Raw genomic sequence first — 17,733 nt, 5'->3', positions numbered from 1 at the left:
CTATACAATACTAATGCTCTTCATTCCACTAATTACACAGTGGCCCCGCTGTTTCCCGTCGGCTGACTTAGACCAAACACAACGCAGTGTAAAGCAACAAATGACAGTGATGACTCATGCACTGCTGTTTCTGGATCTTAAGCACAGCGTCTTCTGTTTAATAACTCATTCAATATGCTTCCTATTGTGTCTAATATGAGAGTGTTGTATTTGAGGCTGAGTGGGAATGTCAGCTTTGAGAGCCCTGCTGCGAAAGCTTGACTCTTACACATTCACGGAGGCTGGCAAACAAAAACAATTTGACTCCCCAGTTCCTCTGATTCGGCCTGAGCTTATTATCTCTATTTATGCCAGCTTTGCACAGTGTCAAAAAGCGTTTGACGGTAACCAATGAAAGTTTAAGAGGTTGAGAGCCACAGTTCCTGCTGTCTGTTATTGCTTCCCGTTCAAGTGGAAAATAAGAGCTTGCATGCAGCTGAGGAATTATGAATCTAGAAGTTGATCGTTTTGCACAGGTTAACAAACACAATGCTCGCAAAGAAAGAATGGACACTTTAAATTTAATTTACCAAAAGCCAATGAAATGAACTTTAACACCATGAGGCCTAATGGTTGCTTTCTCATCAGTTGCCGATAACTAAAATTCGACTCCGCTTTAACATTGTAACGCTGAAGGATTTCACCACAACATTAAATGTAGTACAGTGAAATTATGAGTTGTGAAAGCATGAAAATACCATAAAATTGGGCACATATTTAGACTCATCACAATTAATTACATTCAGTTTGCCGCAAACGCTCTGAGGTTCATTTTCTACATTATCACATGGCACATTGCATCACATCCACAGACACAGCAACAATCCAGTGTTATTTTGTACCAGGACCGAAGGCCCCGTGCGCTTTCAGAACATAATTACAATCTCGACAATAACGTATCTATTACTTGATGACCGTAACTGAGCACGCTGCCACATCTGCATTTTTATTTTATGGCCATCTGTTCTGCTAGTCGTAGTGTTTAGCTTTCACAGTTTAATAATGAATCAGAGGCTTTGAAGAGAACAAGTACCACAGAACAATATACATGTTCATTATAGCAATGATGGGTTGGCCATCTCATGATTGACCATCTGCCCTCTTGTTTTGGAAAAAAAAATGTTAAGTCTCGTGAATAAGGCAAGATGTAAAGGAAATGTAATGAGAGTGGAGAGGATGCAATAGATATTTATCAAGCAGCAATGTATTCGATTCAGATTACACTGAATTTTATTGGAAATGCCTGAAATGGTCATTTATTCAGTGATGATTCAGATATTAATGGAATGATACATTGAGACCATATTCTCCACTCATTTAGCAATAAATACACAACACTTGTTCCAGTGTATTGCGGTTTTGCCCAGCACTAGCTTCACAAACATTACTGTACAGTTTCTTTAAAATGAACCTCTGATAAAACATTCAAAGTAACATCTATATTTCTTTTCATAAAACATCTCTTCAAGTCACTTGTGGATTCAATAATCTGTTGATTATAGTATTGTTTGAAATAGACAAAGGGACCACCCTTGCGTCATAGCTATTTTTATAGAGATTAGCGCTTCTTAAGGGACATCGCAACTGCTTTCCCTGCACTCCAGCCCAGCAGGAGGGCTCTCTTCCCAGAGTCTTAATCCCAAATCCATTTCCCCCTTTTTCCAACAGCCTTCCTTGGCAAAGGATTGGTGTGACATGGGCTCCCACATTGAGCATTGCTTCTCAGTTCTTGTTCAGGCTCGGTGTCTCCATGCTATTAGTTCCTGGACAGAGTCTCTGGCACCCCAAAAGGATTGCAAAAGCTCGGCGAAAGTCGGCATTGAAGGCGTATATGATGGGGTTGAGAGAAGAATTGGCCCATCCGAACCAGACAAAAACATCAAATGTTGTTGGACTGATGCAGGGGAGGCCATCCGAAGTGCGCTTACAAAATGGCACCATGCAGTTTAGGATGAAGAATGGCAACCAGCAGCACACAAAAACCCCCATTATGACAGACAAGGTTTTTAAGACTTTCGTCTCCCTTTTGAAGGACAGTTTGAAGGAGCTTTCAGAGTCCATGTTGGAGCTGCTGCCCATGCTGTCATGGCGGATCTTGGCATTCTCCGCAGCTCTTTCCAGAGCTGAGATCCGTCGGATCTGCTTCTGGGCGATTCGGTAAATCTGAGTGTACGTTACAATCATGATGGCGACGGGAATGTAAAAGCTGATGAGCGAGGAGGAGATGGCGTACGTTCGGTTGAGGCTGGAGTCACAGTTGTCCGTCAGCAGAGCCCTGTGAGAAGCGTTGACCTCGGGGAAGCTCACTGGCTGAGCCTTGTGCCATTTGAGCTGCACTGGGATGAAGGAGATGAGCACAGACAGGGTCCAAGCCATGCTGATCATCACAAAGGCCACCCTGGGAGTCATCTTCCTCTCGTAGCGGAACGGGCTGGAAATGGCCCAGTATCGGTCCACGCTGATAACGCAGAGGTTCAGGATGGAAGCCGTGGAGCACATGATATCAAAAGCGACCCAAATGTCACAGAAAGCACCAAAGGGCCAAAAGCCGGCTACCTCTGTCACAGCCTTCCAGGGCATGACCAGAATGGCCACCAGCAGGTCTGACACTGCCAGTGAGATGACAAAAAAGTTTGTGACTTTAGAGCGCAGGTGCCGGAATTTTGTGACAGCTGCACAAACCAGCGTGTTCCCGAATAGGGTGGAGAGGATTAGAACGGAAAGAAAGCAACCGGTCAGAACCCGCCTGGACTGGTCACTTTCCATGAAGCCGCTGTCGATTACTGTTGTCAAGTTCAGATCCATCACTGCCATAATGCTGTGCATTAAAGATCACTGCATCATGAGAACTGGACGTGAAGTGTTCGAACACTTCATCTTAGAGTCTGTCAGACCTGTCACAGGTAATGTGGTATGTTCATACCAAAGTTAACGATTCATGCTCCATTGCACTTTTTTTTTTCTCCCTGCAGTTTGGACAGTGCCAATAAAGTCCTTCAGCTCAGTTTTACTGCCATGCCGGTTGATCAAGGATATCACAATATATTAGCAGCATATCAGTGATCCTGCATCCATCTAAACTGTTCAGATAAGTTCAAATCTCTCAGCACACCGTTTTGAGCATTCTCTTATATATATTGGGGTGATCATGTAGGAGTCCTTATGCCATTAGAGGACGTTTAAGATTCCAGTGAGCAATAACCTGCCGTTCTGTTAGTCAAAAAAGGGACAAAACTAATATTAAAAGAATAAATGCACAAAGCAGAGCTCTAACATATTCTCTATCAAAAATACAGTGGAAAAAACTTATCCTCACCTGTTAGATAGCACGAAGAGCTTCTTTTGTGCTTAAAGCTGCATTCATCTGAGAAATGTTGCACAGTTTGCTCTTTGAACCATCCTCTCCGTAAGATTAATTTAAATAAACCAGAAAGAAAACTTGTTTTGTGTACGTCCTCGATGGATGATTGTAACGCACCTTCATCCTGTCGAAGATCAGGTGTTATTCCATCAGGATGCCCGAGCAGCACGAGCTCCACGCGACGAATGCGCGTCGTTTGCATGCTGCGCGTGCGGCGAGATTGGAGAGACCCACGCCGAGTGACATGACAAATACATTTAACACCGAGATGTGTCGTGTCCGAGCCCGAGGGGCTTGATAAATTACTCTAACAGTAGGTCGTCCAGTTTTAGAGTCGCGCTCGACGCTGAAAGAAAGGAAAACATGTGAGTTACAGTGGAAAGCTTAGTGCACGTGCGCGGCGCGCTCTTAATATTACGACCCCATTACGAACTTGAACGATTCATGATCCGTTTATCTTAATTAAATCTTTATTTTATGGTCAGACTATTAATTACACGACCAAGTTTCTTTATTGTTGTTATAGTTTTCCACTTCAGTAGGATTCTGTGTGAATCATTGGCTAATTCGTTTATTTACCTGAGTGCTGCAGATTTTCACTGCTGTGTTTACCTAACCGAAAATAAGGAGATAGCCTACCTGAATTAAGGAGCAAAACTCACATATTTGGTTTGTCAGATGCTATTAACCTAAAACAAGTCTATGAGGACACCTAATGGGGAGTCTTATATATCAAGCAAATGTGTTTCTTACATGATTTTACATTTCTGTTATGCTCGTGTTTATGGCATCCAGTGATGTTACTTGTTTGTTACCCTCAGTACTTTACAAAGGCTTCATTATTAAACATTTAACACTTTATTTTACAGTGTCCTTGTACATGCACAGTTAATAATGCATAATTACAGGCGACTAACTCTCAACAAAACCCTAAACCCTATAGCAATTACACGGTGTTAATTGATATTACCCAGTACTTAAATATATAATTACACTGTAACCTAACATTTCAGCACTGTTGTACTGGTTTGAATGTCAAGATTTTGTTTTTTTGTTTTTTTGTTTGTTTTGTATGTTATCTTTCTTTTACATAATCTGCTGAACATGTAATAGTGTTGTGGATATTCTGAAGCAATATGTCTCAAATATTTTTTTCTGTATCTGTCGTTTACACTTAAGTGTAACTGACCAGTTTTAATTATGTGTGTGTGTGTGTGTGTGTGTGTGTGTGTGTGTGTGTGTGTGTGTGTGTGTGTGTGTGTGTGTGTGTGTGTGTGTGTGTGTGTGTGTGTGAGCCTGTTTATGTGGTTTATGAGGACACAAATTTGTATAACTATATGGGTATTACACTGGTATTACACTATAAATGTGGTTTATGAGGACATATCAAATGTCCTCATAATTCAAACGGCCTTAAAAACATACTAAATGATGTTTTTTTGAGAAAGTAAAAATGCAGAATGTTTCCTGTGATGGGTAGGTTTAGGGGCAGGGGCAGTGTAAGGGGATAGAAAATACGGTTTGTACAGTATAAAAACCATTACGCCTATGGAGAGTCCCTGTAAACCACATAGACCAACGTGTGTGTGTGTGTGTGTGTGTGTGTGTGTGTGTGTGTGTGTGTGTGTGTGTTCTTTTTATTTATTTTTAATGTTATTTAGATTTTAACTTACTGTTATAATGGCTGAATGTTTGTCTTCTTCATTTTGTCTGTTAAAAGATATCACGATAAACGACAATAATAAAATAAATTGTAACCAAATTTGTTGCCAGTTTTGCCAAATTAAAAGATAGCACAGCCCATTTCATGCATGTAAACTGTTGAACTCAGATAAAATATGAATAGAATGATAAATACTGCATGTCATTATCTGCATCCCTTATTAGTCATTTGTTACAGTAAAGTGCCATCATATGAATAAGCAGTCCTACTGAAGAACAGCATGTATTATGGATGAATTCCTAGAGCATTTACACACTGTTTGTTTGTCCTGCTGCATTTATGATTGCTTTGTATTATTTATTATTATTATTTAAAAAGATTATTATATATAAAGATTATTAATATTTTTAAATATTCAGATATGCAATGCAATATGGAAATGAAATATGTATAATACTGTTGTATACATTTTGTAAATTATCACTAAGGATATGTCAACACTCTGGCAAGAGGAGGGTATTATAAGTAAGGAATGGGAGATAAAAAGTCCTATATGGGAGTATTGTTTTTTTTTTCTGTCTATCATTTCCTCTAAATTTGAATGTTGGGCTGCTCTTGAAGTTTGCTCAAACCTGTAGTTTAGTGGAATTGTGTGAGAGAAACTTTTGCGATGATGCTGATGATGAGGAGGAGGAGGAGGAGGATGGCATCTTTAGATCTATAAAGGGGTGTCTTTCCTCAGTGCGTTTTCTGTGCAACAACGGTTAATATTGCACTGCTTTGAAAGACTCGAAACAAGCATCTTTTGCCTGCAGCAATTGCTTGGAAAAATCATATATTCTCTCTACCAATAACTATCCCTTTCCTTAAAAGTGACATTTTTCCTTTTATTGTTGCAATGCATTGTTGATGCCACATTCTCACAGTGATGTAATCAATTTGATAAGGTCTTGCAATATTTATAAGCATAAGCCTACAATTTTAGTTATTGATCCATTTATATTGACTGGTAGTCTCATGATGTGTCCCATCATTGCTTAAATGTGAACCTGGACCACAAAACCAGTCATATGGGTAATTTATTATAATTATATTAATATAGATGTATTAATCATCTGAAAGCTGAATAAATAAGCTTTCCATTGATGTATGGTTTGTTAATATTTGGCCGAGAGACAACTATCTGGAATCTGAGGGTGCAAAAAAGTCTAAATATTGAGAAAATTGCCTTTAAAGTTGTCCAGATGAAGTGCTTAGCAATGCATATTACTACTAATAATGCATTTTATATATTTACTGTAGGAAATTTACAAAATATCTTCATGGAACATGATCTTTATTTAGTATCCAAATGATTTTTGGCATAAAAGAAAAATCAATCATTTTGACCCTTACAATGGATTGTTGCCACAAATACTTATGACTGGTTTTGTGGTCCAGGGTTACAACTATGAATTGTTATATTGTCTATATAATCAGGTGGGGCCCCAATGGAAATGTTGTGTACGGTCATACTGTCACACAGTGTGATTGCTATAGCCTCTTGTGTAAATGGCACACATCTAAAGGTGTTCGCTGACCATATAAGGCGTGCTGACACTCTTTCTGATCATTTCCTTCCGTGGCTCTTTCCAGATTAAGGTCAGCCTATTTCAAGATCAGATCTAGATCAATGCGGACATGGCTACATGGTTTCTCAGGTTGGAGTGATGAATGTGGACACTTGAAAAATCATCAAAGACACAGAGATCTGTGAGTTTAGATTTGACCACCAGCAGCCCATAAATCACAGCCTCAAAGGAGACGATCTGTCTGGTGCTCGCCGAAGCCTCGTTTGAGGGCTTACACAACCTCCAGCTGCTCTTGCAGTGTCTTTCAAAACTATTGTGACTGGTGTGGATTATTTCAGTCATCATTGTCTGCCGGTTAGTCTGACAACAAATCTAAGTATAGTTATATGTAGGCACATAGAGGCTCTTTCGTGACTCATTTGCAATCACTCATCATTATCATCAAATGAAAGACTGATGATTTCATGCCTTGGGATATTATTTGATAAAGCATATGAGGACCTTCAATAAATACATGCAAACTGATGCAACAAAAAGTTGGACATCACCCTGCTCATCCTCTTCCTTCTTGCCAAACTATCAGCCCAACAGAAATAAAATACGCAATTGTTCATCTACATACCAAAGAAATAAAATATCTGTTCTGTGATGCATGATAGACCTGAAGCTACAACTGGGACCGTATGTCTCAAAAACCAAAAACAGGGAAGTGACCAACTTGGTTGTGAAATGGATGGATTTTCTATCGAATGCTTCTCGGTGTCGTAATAACACCCACAAAATACGAGCATGTGGTCGTGTATTGTGTGAGTGTATACTGTCTCTGACTAGTCCGGTTCTAACTCGATGGAGTTTATAAATAAAGTAATTGCAATGCAGATGATGACTCCCTTTGTGGTTTTGGACAGGGTTCAGATAAAGTGTATCCAGCGGCGTAGCACCAAATTTTGGGCCCTGGGTACAAACCATCTTGCTGGGCCCCTGTACCAAATACCATAGTGATACCAATAGGTGGGGTATTGCATTTTTATCATAAAAACACTTAAAACGTAAACAAAATAAGCCACACTCTGATAAATGTATAGAAAACTACTGACTTCTAAAGGGCCCCCACAGCCTCGGGCCCTGGGTACTCGGTACCCTTTATCCCCCCAGTCCGACGCCCCTGGGTGTATCTATGATGAAGTCTTCATAATGTTAGATGAAAACAAGGGTACAAAGACTCAATTTTGTATAGAACATATGATGAAAATCTATTTAAGGAGCCTTCAGAAAATGTTAATCGTCAACCTCAAAATATCCACATAAACTACATAGTAAAAAAGTGTTAACACTTTACAACAAGGTTTCATTTGTTAACATTAGATTCAGTTTAAGCTAGTGTTAGGTTGGGTTTTGGTTTAGGGTTAGTTGCATGTAATTATGCATGATTTATAGTTATTACTACATTAACAACATGCGTGTTACTTAAGAAGAGATACAGGCATTTGATGTCCATAAATAGCTACTTTTCATTGTTTTTGTTGTTTTTTTGGATGGTAACACTTTATTTTACATATATTTACCCTAGTATTAACAGTAAATTATGCATAATCACATGCAACAATACATATTGTTCATTAACATTACTCAGTACTTAAAGCTGCAGTCCGTAAGTTTTTTGGGTTCAAAATTATCCAAAATACTTTTTTGTGCAAGTATAACAAGCCAGTGTTCAAAACCATCTGCTTACTGTAGCTCGATGTACAACGATAAGCTTGTAATGATGTTTTTAATTCCAGTGGTACTGGTGGATTTCTGCGGGAAATTCGAGCATATCTTTACGTCGCATCTCTACACATAAAGAAGAGTCGCGTTTAGCAGGCTATATTGCGTTTGAGGATGTTGGAGGTGGAGATTTATAGCCTTTTCTCACAGCACTTGATATTATTAAACTTATTAATTTGATGGCGGATCAAGACAGATTCAAACAACAATCACCAGTGACAACTGGAGATTCATCCGCTGAAAAATGCAAAAGACTTAGAACTTCGAAATGGTTACAGAAAAAAGAGACTTGACCTGGTCTGTGCGAAAACAAGGATAAAAGGGGCTTTTGAAGGTGGCGTTAACTCTGTGTTTTGAAGGCTTGTTCAGCTTTTTTTCAGCTGGACAGGTTAGTCATTTTAATGGTTCACTGTAATAGTTGCACACTCAATTCATACAGTTACAGAGTTTTCTTTGTTGTGTCTTTCTCAGTTTTGCCATGTGCAATATGGTAAATATCAATTATTTTGTTTTATTTTTGTATTATTTTATTTACATTCATTTGTTGGTATATTACGATTAGAAATTAGACTGCACAGAAATGAAAACTGAACTACAGGTAGCCCTAATGTGTTCTTATGTCGGTCATATTTTTTTATTTATTTTGATGGTATTTTACTATACAATTCATAATCTTTTGGATTTTTTAAAATGCTTTTTTGTAGTGCTGCCAGTTCATGTTAGCTCAGGTAACAGCTACGGCTTTGATTGTATGCATTAGCAAATATTGAAACTAAGATTAATAACTAAGATTGAAACTTAGCTTATAACGCTTGTCTATGGGGCATAGGTAAGTGAATGGGGCAATAAGTGAAATTAAATCTCTAGTTAATTCCACTAACAAGGCTAAAAATAGCCTCACACTAACACGGCAGCATAATGAGGGTCCCTACATGCAAACCGAAGCATTAAGAACTTTGTAAGAGTACAAACAGTTTAATAAGAAGATACTTTATAAAGACAGTGCATTACGCGTTCACAGAGAGGCGCCATCTTGGAAAACAGTCTCGACCAGTCAAGCCACGAACGCTCTGCTAAGTGATTAACTGTGACTTGGAATCTCATATGGTCTGTTGTTCCCGGAAGAAAACACTGATCACAACAGAGAAAATAAATAAATAAAAATAAAAATGTCCATGTTACATTTCACAAACTTAATTCCTATCGACCAGCTCACTTAGAACAGCGCTCGTGGATCGATTCGTCGAGACTGTTTTCCAAGATGGTGCCTTTCCGTGAACGCGTAAGGCACTGTCTTTAAACACGTAATGTACTGTCTTTATAAAGTATCTTCTTATAAAACTGCTTGTACACTTACAAAGTTCTCAATGCTTCGGTTTGCATGTAGGGACCCTCATTATGCTGCCGTGTTAGTGTGAGGCTATTTTGAGCCTTGTTAGTGCTATTAACTAGAGATTTAATTTCACTACCCTGTGCCCCATAGACTAGTGTTATAAGCTAATCTGTTTTTAAAGATAAAACTCTTTATATTCGATTTCCATGAAAACGCATCCCAGAGAACGATCTACTCGATAACCATCTGTTAATTACACCTAGGTTCATTTCTCACCAGAGTTGTCCTTTAACTAATGTCATCAAACGACTTTTAGCCATGACCTTGCAAAGTGTTACCAAAAAAAGCCTGATGGGACACAGAAGTGTATCTTGTGTGGTGAGAGTCATGAACTGATTGATCCTGAAGTCTTCACAAGACCGAGGAAGGACACTTTCTGACATAATGGTTTTGAAACACACTCTGGAAGCTGGATGTTCTTAGTCACTGGTCTCCTGAATATTCCATTCTTGTGTTGTTAGGGATGTTCCCTCTCGTCAGGACACCGCCAGCAGCTGCGGGACTGTCTGTTTCCATCCATCAGACTTAATATTGTATACACAGCCTCCTTCAAGATGCACCACATCCCAAGAGAAGATAAACAATACACAGCTGGGTCAGTTACAAGTGAGTGAAGTCAAATTTACCACAGCACTTCTGCAGCAATAGAGATCTGTAGAGTGGGCTATAAATATTATGCCATATGCAACATGAACTTTTGTTTCGGCATATACAGTTTACACACCTCTTACAGAATCTGTGAAAATGTCAGTCATTTTAATCTATATGTTTACATATAGTTTACATTTAGTAATGTTTTTCCTGAGCAGTTAAATGCCCATTGTTCTACAGTCAGCCGGATCAGGGCCGTATCCAGATCAGATGGTGGACCTGTGTTTAGACGTGACCAACGCATCCCTGAAATTTCTGCAGAGTGTGTGTCGATTAACCTCCTCCTGTAAATGCAACATTGACACGGCATCCTTAATAAACCTTTCTGTGGCTAGATGACTCCGATCTTTCAAATAATCTTTTGAATATATATTTATCTAATCCGACTTCTGTCCTGTAAGGTTGCCTGAATCATAATCATACGCTGTTTGTTTGTCGGCCAGAGGAGAACTGGCACCCCGACTGAGACTGGTTTTTCCCAAGGTTTTTTTTCTCCATTCTGGCCCTGAAGGAGTTTTGGTTCCTTGCCACTGTCGCCTTTGGCTTTTGGCTTGTTCAGTTGGGGACACCTAAATTTCAACTAGATTACCGATCTGCCCACATTGACACTATATAATAATTTAAATTAGCTGGATAACGTCACCGCTTTCTCCAGAGCGGCTGTACAGCTGAATTAAATTCTGTTGCATTATCTTCTGATGATCTTAAGAGAAATCCTTCAGGTCCCGAAAATTCTTCAGTTTTCCAGCATCTTTTGCATATTTGCATACTTTCTGAATTTGAAGATCAGTGTAAATTGTACTTAATTTGTCTTCTGGGAAACATGTAAGTATCTTCTGTTGCTTCCAAAGGGCATAATTAAAAAAAGAAACAATTGTTAAACAAAATATTTGTTTTTCTCCTGTTCAAAAGTGTCCCTCTATTATCTATGATACAAATTCTATACGAAACTCCCCTGGCCTCAGTTACCACAGGCACCTGTCAGTCTTCATCATTTCCATTGCAGAGGGGCACACGACAAGGCTGCCCTCTCTCACCATTAGTATTTGCGTTATCATTAGAACCCCTTGCTCAAGCCATAAGAAAACACAAATCCATATATCCCATTATTGTTTACGGTTCTAAACATTCTAAATCACTTTATGCAGATGAAATTCTTTTGTTTCTCTCCAACGTCAAAATGACAATATCAGATGTGTATTCAATAAATTTAAGAAATCTCTCAAAAAGTGACAGATGTTTTACAGCAATGGAATAATCTTTACAAGGAAGATTTTCCATCGTTAAGATGAACTTTCTTCCACGTTTTTTCATGATTATTTTCATGACAATTTCTCCTCCACCTAAGCTAAACCAAGAATGGTTCATGCCTGGCAAAGAGCTGTAAAATCTATTTGTGACCGGTTCATTAGGTATTGGGATGTAGATTTATCTCCTTGAAATGATGAATTATCCATATCTAAGTTATAACTATGTCATTTAAAGTATTCATGTTTTATGTAAGCAGTGCTGACAGAATTTGTTTCTTATCTCTTTTTTTATATTTGTGTTCTTTTAAAAATCTAATAAAAAGTAAGAAAAAAAAAAGTTTCCCCTGGAGCATCAGTGAATGCTTTAACCTTTTTTAATAGTTGTGTTTGAGTCCCTCAGTTGTCCTCAGTGTGAAAAGATGGATCTCAAAATCATACAGTCACTGCTGGAGAGGGTTCAGATATCCAAAGGATGCTGGAAATTGAAGCATTTTTGGGACCTGGAGGACTTTAAGGATTTTTCTGAAGAATATTGGGCAGTTTGACTGCTCAGGACAAACAAGAGACTCAAGAACAAACAGCAAAACAGCCGTGTTTTTATAATTTCAGCTATTTTTTTGTCTTGTGGACTCTATGTAAACATCTTTTATGTATATCTTATACAGTACAGTACTAAATAAAAAAATACTGTATTTTGTATGATCCCTCTTATTTTGTTAAAATTATTCACATTGTCAAAGATTCTGCAAGGGGTTCCCATACTTTTGAGCAAGACTGTAAATGCACTGAAAGGTATGGCCTTCAGCAGATACGCCATTTTTACTGTACAAGAATCAAGACGAAACATCAAGCAACAAAAAGAGTTTACATTCAAAATATTATTTTTATTTTATTACAATCAGCATTAAAAAAACTGCGGGACATAATGTAACGATGTTTGTATTGTTACAATACATGTCAATACTTTAAAAATAAAGCATACCGTAGATCATTTTCTTCCTGTGATGAAAACTTTTTTAAACTTGATGTATTATGCAATAAACAACTTTTTTTAACATTAAAATGCATATTGTCACTCACATCCATTTCATTTTACAGTTAAGTGCGAAGATAAAGAACAACCAACTCGCACTGGAAAAAATAAATAGCTCAATAAATAAATAAATACGAATAAATATGAATAAATAGACACGTGTTTCGCCATTGTCCATAGCCGTTTAGTTACTTTTGCGACTTTTCTTGCAGTTTGTATTCCAGTTTTCGATGAAATCAATGTTATCCTGAATTAAGTCTTTGAGTGATGCATCTGTAATGTTGTGTGTAGGGAACTTGCAGTTGCCACTTGGATTCTGGAAATATCAAAAGAAGAAAAAATGCGTGCATTGCGTTATTTTAAATGATGAAGCAGCTCTTTCCATGCCGCACAACTTGAACGGAGATGTTCAAATGAAATGAGAATATTTTTTAAGAACAAAGTCGTGAAGAGGTGTCTTCAGGTCTTTTAAATGACCTACACTCTTTATCTTCAACATTAATAACCAAATGGATGATACAATTAAGACAGAAGTCTTACCATATCCCGAAGGTTTTTATCCAGGTTTTCCGAAATGTTCCTAAATTGGTCCCAGGAAAATATTTGATCAAGTAACCTCATAAATTCTTTCAGGTGTTGAACATATAGTGCCTCACACTCACACTGTGGGTGAAAAAAAAACCTTAGTTACAAATGTATTGTTTTATAATAAAACATTACTATTTACAGCATTTGTTTCAATGTTCTGTAATACAGAGGAAATGCACAATACTTACAGCATTCTCTATATTTCGAGGCGTTTGGATTTTTACTGGGTGATTGAATACCTAAAAAATCGACAATGTCAGTTGAATACTAGAGAATGTGTGGAACAATACGCTATCAAGACAAATACTTCTCTCTTCATGCTCAATGTTTAACCAGTTTTAGCTAAACCATGATAAGACAAAATTACTTGAAGTCCCTTGCTGTAAGTCAAAAATAATTTACTTACTGCCAGATGCTGCTTAAGATCCTCCGGTTTAAATCCATCCAATTTTTGTTGAATTTTCTGAAGGTCGGACTTAACTTCGTTGAAGATAAAGAAAATCTTCTTTTTGGTAGGCCTGCTTAAACTAGGGTTAGTTTGAACAAGCAGTGCAAAGAGAAGAATTAGCAGTTTCATGTTCTTGTTCACAGGGATGCTTGTCTAGAGATAACGATCTCATTCTGCACTCTAACCCTTTAAATACGCCGTGTACAGGAAACTAATGTCACACCTCAATTCTAGCCATGATGTGTAAGATCTAAAATTGTTAAAGGGGAAAACACTGGGGTTTCATCAACAACGCCTGTCTGCCCACAGAGGAAAAAAAACTGCCTGGGAATATGCAATATTATCTGTAAAATGGTTCATGTCCGCATGTTATTTTTGTGTTGTTATATACTTCTGCAAATGTAAATTATATTTTTTGTATTAATATAATGCACACAACATGGTCTATAAAGCAAACAAAGCTCCAATAGTCATAATCCCGTATGACAGGGAACAGACAGGTGTTTAAATGAAAACCTGGGCAAGGCTCTCTTGGAAAAGGAAGAGGACAAGATATTTAAAGGCAGGGTTGTTACAGAAACATTTTTTGTTATGCTGGTTGAAAGTCTCTTCACATCCCAATCACAAAGTTAAATGGTCTATAATATATATACAGTGCCTTGCAAAAAAATTCGGCCCCCTTGAACTTTGCAACCTTTTTTAATTTGTTTGAACAAATGCTTTATTATAACAAATTTAAAACCATTTGTTTATTTTGTTTATTAAAATTTCAATAAAACATGTCTAATAAACTTAATTCAATAAATTATTATGAATTAGATTAACAACTTATTTTTATCATTAATTCGTATTTTTTTTTAAAGAATAATAGAGTCAATATGTAGTAGACAGAGCAGCTCATTCACAGAGAGAGAACAAGCAGATCATATATTCATATAGCTTTCATATTCATATTCATGTGCTTTAATGTTCACAGACCATGTCACGATTTGATTTATTTCTAAGGCCTACAGCTCTACATTTGAGTTTGTCGTTCATCCACCAGTTTGCGTGTATTACGCCAATTCTACGTTATAATGTAAAGTTAAGGTTCATGACTGGATTCCGGGATTCCCTCTGCGTCACAGAAATCAATCAGCCTAAGTTATAAACATACCTTTATTTGCACAGAGGGATGTTCCCGAACATGTTCTATGTGTTTCTTCATTTGCATCCACATTTTGTGCACATTTGATATCCTCCAGGACAACCATTGCTGTCAACATTGAACATTGAAAATAAGGGAGATTTCCCGGAATCCATCCCCAAAATAAGGGATTTTTTTTTTTTACACGATTCTTGTCCACAAACTAAAAAAAAAAAAAAAAAAGAAGAAGCACTAATCATAACAGTCTAAAGAGTTTATAACTACACAATATATATTAAGCATAATGTTATTGACATTATGCCAGAGCTGCCTTGGTCTATTGTCTGTAATGTTTGTTTACTGTAATATTTACCAGTAAAGAGTATAGCTTTTTTTATACATGATTCTTATACATGATCCCACAAACTAAAAAAAAAAAGCACTAATCATTAACAGTCTAGAGTTTATAACTACACAATATCTATTAAAGAATGACAGACCAATGTATATGTTTGAAGTGCTTTATTTAGGAACAAATTAACATTACTCGGTTTTGGTTTTGGTTGGTTAAACCTAGGGATGGGTATCGTTAAGGTTGGTATTACTACTCTTAACGATACTGCTTATCGGTCCGGTACTTTAACGGTATTCTTATCGGTACTTTTTGAGATTATATATATATATATATATATACACACACACACACACACAATTAACAAAGATACACATTATATAGGCCTGCACAGTGCTTTAATTTCAGGAAGAATTCTAGTAGGCTAATCAAACGTAAAATAACACTGCATAGTTTATCATAAATAGCCAAAATAATGCTTATTAAAGCTGGTTATTCATTCAAGAGCTGTGAGTGATTTTATCTTTGCATTTGGTTGTTTAATTCGCAGTAATTCGTCATCATGTTTATTTACACCGCTGCCTCTTTAAGACAGATGTGCAGATCTATAGGCGACTGATAATAGGCAGATACATTACACTTTCTCCCGACTATCCATAATAACTACGTCCATTTTAGACACAAACTGTGTTTAAGAGACTCTCCAAGCCGGTCATTTTGACATAGATGTTTGAGTACATTTGATCGTTTAGACACGAGTGTGAAACCGAAAGTGTGATTTGCTCGTCTCGTTGCGGCTGTTTCAGAGTGCGCGCGCCGACTTGGGAACAATCTCTTGCACACATGTTTGTGCTTTTAATCGCTCTTTTTATTATTAAACGCGTCCCACAATTTACCAACAGTAGCTAGACTGCATTTTACAACAATCACTGATCGTGCTTATTCTGTCATTGCGTTTGAGTTATATGGAGAAATGACAGCGTAGGCAACTGCTGCAATGGGAATTAAGTTGCGCTAGATATGAATATCAAAATTATAATCTTTGCCAAAGAAGCCAAAATCTAAATTAAATCACATTATCACAATCTAGTGTAAAGTGAAACTAGGCTATTTGAATGTTTAGTTCTGTCCGTGGGCTGTCGTTTTGTTCTCTCTCTCTCTCAGTAGACCGTTAAAAGCTTCAGACACAGATGTAGTTGCGTGTTCTGAGTTAAGACAATCAGAGCGTAAAAAACGGGATATTTTACGGGAAAATACTAAAACGGGAAGACAGCGGGAAAAGAGCTAAAATACGTGAGAAACCCGGGAAAAACGGGAGGGTTGACAGCTATGAGGACAACACCAGATTATTTTTTTCTATATCCAAAGTATTTCCATACTAGCCAGGGGTTCACGACGGCGTTTTGCTTTCACCTGGGTCTGCGTCATGTGTCGTTCATGAACGATTCGTTCATTTTGAACGAATCTTTATTATGACTCGAGACCACCGAGTTGTCTCAGATAGTGATTCGTTCATTTTGTATTGACCGCGCATGCGCATTACGCAACATATGGCCTCTGATTCAGCTCTGAATCTCCGAATGATTAGTTCTTTTGAGTCTCGGGTTTGAGTCTTTCGTTCTTCCTGTTAGTCCCATAGAGTCTATGCTGTCAGTAACGGAAACAGAAAAGATTAGTTCTTTTGAGTCTCGAGTTTGAGTCTTTCGTTCTTGCTGTCAGTCCCATGCTGTGTGTGTGTGTGTGTGTGTGTGTGTGTGTGTGTGTGTGTGTGTGTGTGTGTGTGTATACACACACACACACACACACACACACACACACACACACACACACACAGTTGATTCAAAATTAGTCTAATTGAATTTGTGATGTTAGACTTGAATAGTCAATATATTTCCCATATTTGTATATGTCTGATAATAACTGAGAATAATATAAATTAAAAAAATAATAACTACGTGCTTTTTACTAAAAAGGTTGTGAACTAGTGTTCTATATGGTGACAAAAGAACGAACGACTCAAACCCGAGACTCGATCAAAAGAACTAATCTTTTCTGTTTCCGTTATTGAAAGCATAGACTCTATGGGACTAACAGGAAGAACGAACGACTCAAACCCGAGAATTGATCAAAAGAACTAATCTTTTCTGTTTCCGTTATTGAAAGCATAGACTCTATGGGACTAACAGGAAGAACGAAAGACTCAAACCCGAAAGACTCGTAAGAACTAATATTTTCTGTTTCCGTTATTGAAAGCATATAGACTCTATGGCGAGGCAGCTGCTACTAGCGGTGACCGGTCGGATGTCAGGCACGTAAAATACTGGCTGATCCAGTGCCAGGCACGTAAAACAGCGACAGATTTAGTGCCAGGCACGTAAAACAGTGTCAGGCTGAGTGTCAGGCACGTTAAGCAGTGACAGGTATCATTGGCAGCTGCCCCTGCCACGGAAAGATTTTACCCATACTGTGGGACTAACAGGATGAACGAAAG

General features: G+C 37.7%; 1 protein-coding gene and 1 long non-coding RNA gene across 2 annotated transcripts; both read right to left on the bottom strand.

Moving 5' to 3' along the window:
* Positions 1–1,242: 1,242 nt before the first annotated feature.
* drd1a (dopamine receptor D1a) lies at positions 1,243–3,767 on the bottom strand. The gene is made up of 2 exons (XM_067456673.1): positions 3,356–3,767; positions 1,243–3,249 (listed from the first exon to the last, which is right to left on the bottom strand). Exon 2 carries the CDS (start codon positions 2,863–2,865, stop codon positions 1,762–1,764), a length of 1,104 nt encoding a protein of 367 aa, XP_067312774.1. The 5' UTR covers positions 2,866–3,249; positions 3,356–3,767; the 3' UTR covers positions 1,243–1,761.
* An 8,861-nt stretch (positions 3,768–12,628) lies between these two features.
* On the bottom strand, positions 12,629–13,887 carry LOC137092426 (uncharacterized). Its single transcript, XR_010908285.1, has 4 exons — positions 13,723–13,887; positions 13,505–13,555; positions 13,269–13,391; positions 12,629–13,044 (listed from the first exon to the last, which is right to left on the bottom strand). It is a non-coding gene; the product is annotated as an uncharacterized lncRNA (long non-coding RNA).
* Positions 13,888–17,733: the final 3,846 nt, after the last annotated feature.

Source organism: Pseudorasbora parva, chromosome 11, assembly GCF_024679245.1.
Source record: "Pseudorasbora parva isolate DD20220531a chromosome 11, ASM2467924v1, whole genome shotgun sequence".
Taxonomy (NCBI): domain Eukaryota; kingdom Metazoa; phylum Chordata; class Actinopteri; order Cypriniformes; family Gobionidae; genus Pseudorasbora; species Pseudorasbora parva.
Note: the sequence above shows the minus strand (reverse complement) of the source record. Positions and strands in the feature narration are given on the sequence as shown.